This window comes from Echiichthys vipera (assembly GCF_963691815.1).
Source record: "Echiichthys vipera genome assembly, chromosome: 15".
NCBI lineage: Eukaryota > Metazoa > Chordata > Actinopteri > Perciformes > Trachinidae > Echiichthys > Echiichthys vipera.
The window spans coordinates 28,768,415-28,777,782 of record NC_139840.1 but is presented as its reverse complement, the minus strand read 5'-3'; the positions used below and the strand labels follow the sequence as shown (position 1 = coordinate 28,777,782).

General features: G+C 43.9%; 1 protein-coding gene across 1 annotated transcript in view; it reads right to left on the bottom strand.

Moving 5' to 3' along the window:
- Positions 1 to 1,648: 1,648 nt before the first annotated feature.
- The window catches only part of cntnap2b (contactin associated protein 2b), an 82,526-nt gene continuing 74,806 nt past the window's right edge, over positions 1,649 to 9,368 (bottom strand). The window contains exon 25 of the mRNA XM_083929004.1: positions 1,649 to 2,049. Within this exon, the coding sequence (XP_083785130.1) occupies positions 1,850 to 2,049 (200 nt within the window). The 3' untranslated portion in view covers positions 1,649 to 1,849. The remainder of the gene's footprint in view (positions 2,050 to 9,368) is intronic.

Here is a 9,368-nt window from a genome sequence, read left to right as displayed (position 1 = left end):
GTACACCCATCTACTGTCCTGAGAAAAAGCCATACCTCTGATGTGAAAACAAGGCCAAAAGACTCAACTATGCAGGAAAACATACAGCCAAAGTCATTAAGAACTATCTTCAGCGTAAAGATCCACAAAAGATCTGTGGTTAGTTCTCCAAGATATTTTGAACAACCTTTGAGCTGAGTTCCTTCAAAAACTTTGAGTGAACCTAGAAGAATTGATGCTGTTTTGAAGGCAAAGGGTGGTCAAACTAAATACTGATTTGATTTCAATTTCTCTTCTGTTCAGTCACTGCATTTTGTTAATTGAGAAAAAAATAAACTATTAACACTTCCATTTTTGAAAGCATTTTAGTTTACAGCATTTTTTCACGTCTGCCTAAAACTTTTGAACAGTAGTGTATGTAGATGCAAAAACAAATAGAAGTTTGACGTTTCCAGTCATGGCTACATCTCCTTTACGGACAAGCAAGCCAGTCAGTACATAGACACAAACACACACTAAAGTTTTTAGTCTTAAAGTTGTAATCCGTAAGATTTTCATCAACTGTCTTCTAAGTTCCTCTAAGTGGTCACTGATCATATGACCCACTAATAAAAACACTTGGATTTGCTGCTTGGCCCAAAAATCCATGAGTGTGTGTGTGGGGACATTCCCTCACTAGATTCAAATGCAGGGCTCTGTTAGTGACGCTGTTTAAATCAGTCTGCTCAGGTGGAACTCATCACTGAAGTGAAATGGGGAACTTCCACTGTCTGAGTCATGCTTGTAGTAAGGGCAGAAGTGTAATAGAAACGTGCGTGCGTGCGTGCGTGCGTGTGTGCGTGCGTGTGGATTTAAGATGGTAACATATAGAGGACGGACCGGAAGTAGAGAGGTGAATATGTGTCAAAGTTTACAAAAGAGCAGCATGTCTCCATTGTGGATCTTTCTAGAATACCTGAGAATGGCATGATACCAGGCTCACTCTAATGTGTGTGTGTGAGTGGAGCAGCTCCATTTCATTACAGCTCACTCACAGTGGAGGATTAACAGACAGAAAGAAGAGCACTCAACTTCCAGTCCAAAGAAAAAGAAAGAAAAAACAAATTGAAGTGAAGAAGGAAAAATAACCAAGAAGCATAGTGACTGTGAACGTGACAAGATGGCCGCTGAAAACAACGCATCTCAAAACTTACGGGTTAAAACTTTAAGGCTAAAATTAAACTTTACTGAAACACATTCAAAATAATGCAAATGATTAAACTGAGATTTGATATTACAAAAATAGAACTTATGAGCACTGCTACAGACAGGAAGGGTTTTTGGGATTAATGGATCAATGATCCTCACCGTTGATGCAATAACTTTCTGAAATAACAGCACATCGCACAAAGGCATAATAATATAGAAAAATAAAAATAAACAAACACAGTAAGAACTTTTGTGATAAAATATATGACATAAATATGAATAAATAAATAAATAAATAAATAAATAACATACATATAACTGAAATCAAATAAAAATTGATCTTAACAAATACTAAAATAAAAACTAATGAACACATTTACTCAAGGCCTGTAACTTCATTGTGGAGTCCTTTACACCATCTGAAGGCTGTCATCCTGTCGCACTTATCCTTTGTTAAAGTTGAAATAAACCATTCCACATCTCCACACAGGCTCTGCCAGGTAGCACTGTGCCCTGTGCTTTAAAACCCATGCTATAATGCCATGGTGTCCTTGGTCCATAAAGTTTTTAAATAAACCACTCTGCACATCCTCGAGTTCCCACAGGTTGTGACCTCACGACTACTCCCTTAGCTTAGAAAACTACATACATCCTAGCGTCATGTGTCCGTGTTGCGAGGGGCTCAGATGAACCACTCCTTTTTGCTCTCGTCGATGGTTTCAGTGAAGGCTGGATCATTGACGATGATCGCTGCGTCAGCACAGTCTGCTGACTCCGCCCCCTTGGCCTCATTGGTATGGTAGGAGCCTTTATGACGGAACATATGGCGAATCGCAAACACCATGATGCAGAGAACAATGAAGATCACCATGGAGATGATGCCTGGAAACAAAACAATCATTTAGATTATTTACATTTATAACAAAAGACTTGAAGGATGAAATGTCCAGTGTGATGCTCCTAAAGCTTCATTTACAAGAGACAAAGTAATCTCCAGTGATTAGTAAACTGACCATGTGTAAGATCATTGGAATGCCCGTTCGGCAGTTTCAGAATAAAAGGAATTGCTGCTAGCATGTTTCTTTACTCCATATAAGTGCAGAGTAGTGTTAGGTGTAGTACAAATCCTTATGAGACAATATTCTCAACCCCATCTGAAACAGTTCTTTCGAGGACTTCCTAGAACCCACTATGCATGAATTAATTGACAACTGATGCTATTCAATTTATTTACAGTGCCAAATCATAACAAAAGTTATCTCAAGACACTTTACATACAGAATAGGTAAAGACCACACTCTATGACTTATTAATGATTTACAGAGACCCAAAAATTCCCCCATGAGCAGCAGCAACTTGCGGTATTTATAATGATGAGAATAAAAATGATAATAATAATATCTTCACATAGTGGCAACTAAGAGAGAGAGAGAGAGACAGATAGATTGATTTTTAAAATCTACTTTATCTGTCAGTATTTTCACTTATAGTGTATGTGTACACAATGTACAAATTGATGCCTAATAAATTATTTTAAAAAACGCAGCCTTGACAAATAAATAAATTAATAAATCATTTACACAAGGTAATTTGCATACAACAGTTCTCCAGCTGTGACAGAACACAACACACTTTGGAAGCACCAGAGATCTTAAAAAGAGTCCAGGTCACCTGCAGTTTTATAAAAACTAAAATCAACCAACAGTCTGGCCTTTATCATTTTAACACAGACAGGGACTGACGCCAAATGGAAGTTTTCCTCCACCTTTCTCTTCCTGTGGCTAAGTGACAGAGTGGGTCGTCCTCCATTCGAGAGATTGCTGGTTTGATCCCCACCTCCCCTGGTCACCATGTCGAAGTGTCCTTGGGCAAGACACTGAACCCCGAATTGCTCCCCGTGCTGCGCATGGGTGTGTAAATGTAGTGTGAATGGTAACATTAGATTACATGGTATGTAGATGTCCACTGCCATCTGTGTGAATGGGTGAATGTGACAAACACTGTGAAAGCGCCTTGAGTAGTCAGAAGACTAGAAAGGCGCTATATAAGTACAAGTCCATTTACTATTTACCATTCCTGCTGGCATACACACCCGTCTTAGCCTGCCCTAAAACAAAGTTTAAAAGCTGGCTCTTGACTTCCGGTATGGCTGAAATGGAGTAGACACGGGTCGAGTCTTGCTCCCGCAACTTTTGATAATTTCACATTTCAGGATCCCGAAAGTCACAACAAATAGTAATATTCGTCTTGTTTGACGGATACACCCACGAAATAGCCCGACGTATGCGACCAGCCAGAATGTTAAAGTCCAGGGGGGAATCTTAGCACCGCAGACGAGGGAGGTGGCGAGATTAGCATGGCGGCCATTGCTAACCTCTTGGAGCAGCACCATGGACCACCACGTCCACACCACAGTGTCCGACCACGCTCAGAAGATAGGCTCCTTCGAGGTAAATGCAAATCTACAAGACGAACGTCTGCTAGCGCTGGAGGCCTCCTGTGCCACGCAAACAGAGAGCAACGCTAAACTGCTGGCTAAAGTCAGCGAACTGGAGTCCAGGAGCAGTAATATCAGAGTGGTTGGACTATCTGTAGCAGTGGAAGGTCAGCGGCTGACAGCCTACTTCGCGGAGCTGCTCATGGAGGTTTTCAGCGTAGGCTTACTGGAATCACCGCCTAATTGTGACAGGGCTCACCGCTCACTAGCTGAGAAGCCGGGGCAGAGACCAGTTATCATCAGGCTGCACAGATAATAGGGGAAGGAGAAAATTATACACAAAGCCCGCGCCAGGAGAGGGAAACTGCAGTACAGAGGCTACCCCATTGCCATATACAAGGACTACGCACCAGAGGTGGTGGCAGACCGCCAGAAATACCTAGAGGTGATGTCAGAGCTTTACAACCTGGGCTTCAGCAACCTGCTGTTCCCCGCCAGACTTGTCATCACGATGAAGGACGGAGGGAGGAAAAGGCTCTCTTTGGTCACCAAGGGGAAAGCCTTCATAACATCCACACGCGGAGGAGACCTGATGACTGCGGGAGGCTGTTGATTTTACCACAGACGAGCCACGGCCATGTCATCTGGTGAGTTTGTGTGTTGCTGACTGTGTAGCTTTGCTTTAACAGCCCCGGACGGACCGGAGTTTATTTTTAGACCGCAGCGTTAATAGTTAAAGTCCTGACGGGCTGCTGATATTCTGTCTGTTAAAGAGTTTTGAACAGAAATTGCTAAATGTACATTTTATCACACTGTGGATATGTTGACTTGAGATCCAGTGATTTCTGATATTTTTTGAATTCACGTTTTTTGTTTTTTTCATCTTTCTTTCTGTGCCTGCTTACACTACTATGTGAATTCAGACCACCTTTAATCGGCCTTCGTGCCCGACACTGGAAGCTCGTCCACATATGGATTTCAGTTTGTTATTATATATTTTCTTCTTATTTTATTTTGTTTTAGATGTTTATCACCCACCGCCATAGGGTTATCTGAAGTATTTTATTTTCTGTGACTCGTTTGGTCGAAGGGTTTTACTGCAGCCTGGCACTCATGGCCTCCCCGCCCTAAGGCATCTTGGCGCCATCTGCTGGCTGATTTAATTTATTTTATATGGCTGTCTGTCAGTTCGGCAGCAGAGGCTGGGTCTGGGGACGTGGAATCTCACCTCTCTGTGGGGGAAGGAGCCGGAGCTTGTGCAGGAGGTGGAGTGCTACCAGTTAGATCTGGTGGGGCTAACCACCACGCACAGTCTCGGTTCTGGGACTGTACTCCTGGATAAGGGTTGCACCCTATTCTTCTCTGGAGATGCCCCGGGTGTAAGGATACTCACAAATCCCTGGCTGAGTGCCACTTGTTGGAGTTTACCCCTGTGGATGAGAGGGTCGCCTCCTTACGCCTGTGGGTGGTAGGGGGGAAAACTCTGACTGTTATTTGTGCGTATGCACCGCACAGCAGTTCAGTGTATCAGGTTACTTATTACTTTTTGGAAACCCTAAATGGAGTCCTGCATGGGGCTCCAGTAGGAGACTCCATAGTTCTGCTGGGAGACTTCAACGCCAACATGGGAAATGATGGAGACACCTGGAGAGGCGTGTTTGGGATGAATGTCCTCCTTGATCTAAATCCGAGTTGTTGTCTCTTTTTAGACTTCTGTGCTTTCCACGGATTGTCTATAACAAACACCATGTTCGAACATAAGGATGCTTTTAAGTGTACATAGTACCAGAGCACCCTAGGCCAAAGGTGATCGATTTTGTGATCGTATCATCTGATCTGAGGCCGTATGTTTTGGACACTCGAGTGAAGAGAGGGGCGGAGCTGTCAACTGATCACCATCTGGTGATGAGTTGGGTCAGAGGATGGGGGAAGATTCTGGGCAGACCAGGTAAGCCGAAACAAGTAATGCGGGTGAACTGGGAATGTCTGGAGGAGGCCCCTGTCAGAGAGATCTTCAAATCACACCTCCAGTTGAGCTTTTCTGGCATCCCTGTGGAGGTTGGGGGCATTGAACCGGAGTGGGCAATGTTCAAAGCTTCCATTGCTGTAGCTGCGGCGGTGAGCTGTGGCCTCTAAGGTCTTAGGTGCCCAAAGGGGCGGTAACTCTCAAACACTGTGGTGAACACCGGTGGCCAGGAAAGCTGTTTGAATGAAGAAGGAGTCCTTCGGGGAAGCAGCCTCTACCGTGTCAGAGGCAAAGCAGTGGGTGTGGGAGAAGTACAGATAAGTCATGGAGAAGGACTGTTGGGCGATACCAAGGTGCTCCTGGAAAACCATTCAGCACCTCAGGAGGGGGAAACGGGGAATCGTCCAAGCTGTTTACAGTAAGGACGGGACACTGGTGACATCAGCTGATGAGGTAATCAGGCGGTGGAAATCTGAGGTCATGGCTCTCAGCAGGAAACTGGTGGATTGCTTACTCCGGGTAGGGAATGAGTCCTTACCTCAAGTGAAGGAGTTCAAGTACCTCAGGATCTTGTTCACAAGTGGAGCTTGAGATTGGTATTGCAGGCGGTCTACCGCACCGACGAAAAAGAGAACTGAGTCGGAAGGCAAAGCTCTCGCTCTACCGATCAATCTTTGTTCCTACCCTCACCTACCGATCAATCTTTGTCCCTACCCTCACCTATGGTCATGAAAGCTGGGTCATGACCGAAAGAACGAGATCGCAGGTACAAGCGGAACGAGATCGCAGGTATAAGCGGTTGAAATTAGTTTTGTCAGGAGGGTGGCTGGAGTCTCCCTTAGAGATAGGGTGAGAAGTTCAGCAGTTCAGGAACTCTGATAGAGAGGCTGCTCCTTTGCATTGAAAGGAGCCAGTTGAGGTGGTTCGGGCATCTGGTAAGGATGCTCCCTGGGCGCCTCCCTAGGGAGGTGTTCCAGGCACGTCCAGCAAGGAGGAGGCCTCAGGGTAGACCCAGGACTAGGTGGAGAAATGATATCTCCACCAGGGCCTTGGAAGGCCTCGGGATCCCCCAGCTAGAGCTGATTAATGTGGCCAAGGAAAGGGAAGCTTGGGGTCCCCTGCTAGAGGTGCTGCTCCCGCGACCCGACCCTGGATAAGCAGTTGAAGATGAGTGAGTGAGTGTATGAGTGTCTGTCAGTTCAGAATCATCATTATTATTATTTTTTTAATATTATTATTATTATTTCCATGTGCCTTTAAGGGGTCAAATATTGTTAGTTAAGGGAGGAGACCCCCGAAGCTCAGTTGGCTGGAGAGCTCAGATTGTGTTTTTTTTCCATGGGAGTAGCCCTCAGATTGGTCACAATGTCATTGTCTTGTTCCCTTTATGTTATTTTGTTATGTTTTGTGTGTTTGGGTTCCTTTTTTGTTTATGTTCTGTTTTACCCTTCCTCCCCACTCTCGTCCTCCACTACTACAGAATACTTTGGGTCATGCAGTACCATTCTAACTTATTAGTATTGTTCCTATGGCTAATGCTGTAAAGACAGGTACTGGAGTGCGTCTGATTTCCTAGAATGCTAAGGGAATGAACAACGCAATTAAAATCGGTAAGGTCTTGACACAGTTACAGAACCTTAAGGGGGATGTGATGTTTCTGCAGGAAACACATCTAAAATCAGTTGACACAGGGACGATGAACAGTTTTTTAGAAGGCCATTTGCCAAAATCCCAAACACAGACAATCACCGCATTATCATAGGTGGGGACTTCAACCTGCTGCTGGATGTGACTCTCAAGAGATCTTCTCCTACACAGATTACACTATCCAAATCAGCACACACAGTAAAAACATATGCATCACAGTTGGGAATTTCTAACCTTATTATTTAGAAATTCCCATGGTAAAGCTTTCAAATTTTCCCCCATGTACACCACAGTCTCCTGAATTTATTTCTTTTTACTTGATAATAATCTCCTCGACTGTGTGATTGCATGTGAATATCACCCAATCTACTCACTTCTGACCATGCTCCTACCACAGTTGACATTAGTTTTCCACGGCATACAATTCCAAGTTCACCATGGAGGTTCAGTTCACACTTACTGTCAGATAGTAAGTTCAAAGATTTTGTTGCAATAAGCTCTTACATAGAGTTTAATGACACCCTTGACGTTAGCAGAGGCACTCTGTGGTAAGCGCTTAAAGCCACTATTCGGGGTCAGGTGATATCCTATATTTCTCAAATGAGAAGGGCTGAGTGTGCTAGGCTGGTGAAAACTGTTAAAACTCGATGGAACTTAATCCACCTCTCCATCCCCCTCCCTTTATAAGAAACGCCTACTACTGAATAGGGAACACGGCCTCTTAATGACACGCGTAGCTGAGAGACAGCTGCGACAATCCAAACAAAGCTTTTTTGAGCAGGGAGATAAGGCTGGGAGACTCCTGGCGAAGCAGGCCCGCGCAGCTAGTGTTTCCAGACTGATCTCTAAGATTCAACTACCGGACGGTAGCCACACTTCTGATCCAGTGATTATTAACAAGTCTTTTTTTACACCGCACTATACAGTATACTTCTGAATGAAGCCCAATTACTGCAGCGACCCCTAATCCCTTAGACTGTTTAACATACCCTCAGATTGATGTGAATATTGCTAGGGAGACCCATCTCTCTGTTGAAGGTGCATAAAGCGATCAAGTCTATGCAAAACAGGAAATCTCCTGGTCCTTATGGTTGCACAGTCGAGTTCTTTAAGGCATACTCAATCCTATTAGCTCTAGTGTTTCCCCTATCATTATATTAGGGGGGCGATCTCAGAAAACTCTGACAGTGTTGGGGATTCACTTGTTAAAAGATCGTTTGTTAAATTGTTTGAGAAGATGATTCACTCCTACAAAAAACAACTAAAACAGAATTAAACAAACTGAAATTCTTTCTTTATTTTGTTGTGCTTGAATCCATGAAGTGATTTTTGATTTAACTTTGGACTGTTTCTGTTGGGGAACATTATTTGGACCTTTTGGACATTTATTTAAAAGACATTTTCTGATGCTGAGTGTAGCTCATTGTGCAATACACAGATTTGTAGTGAGTTTGCATTGTGGCTCTGGTTATTGCTGTATAATTGTGATCCTTCTATCTGGTGATTTATAACACCTTTTAACACTGATGGCAATCCGCTACAGTGCATTGGAAACACATGGAAACACATGAAAACCATGACACCCCCCCCCCCCCTTTATAAGGTGCACCAGTCCAACTCCTCGTTAACGCAAATATCTAATCGGCCAATCACATGGCAGCAACTCAATGCATTTAGGCATGGTCAAGATGATCTGCTGCAGTTCGCGAGCATCAGAATGGGGAAGAAAGGTGATTTAAGTGACTTTGAACGTGGCATGGTTGTTGGTACCAGACAGGCTGGCCTGAGTATTTCAGAAACTGGTGTTCTACTGGGATTTTCACGCACAACCATCTCTAGGGTTTACAGAGAATGGTCTGAAAAAGAGAAAATATCCAGTGAGCGGCAGTTCTGTGGGTGCTAAAGCCTTGTTGATGCCAGAGGTCAGAGGAGAATGGCCAGACTAGTTCGAGCTAATAGAAAGGCAACAGTAACTCAAATAAACACTGGTTACAACAGAGGAATGCAGGAGAGCATCTGTGAATGCACAACACAACCTACTCTCTAGCAGATAGGTAACAGCAGCAGCAGACAACACTTTATTAAGCACCCATAGTGTAGGTACCTATAGTGGAGTTGATTACAGCTACAGAATCTGCTATAAAGAAAAAC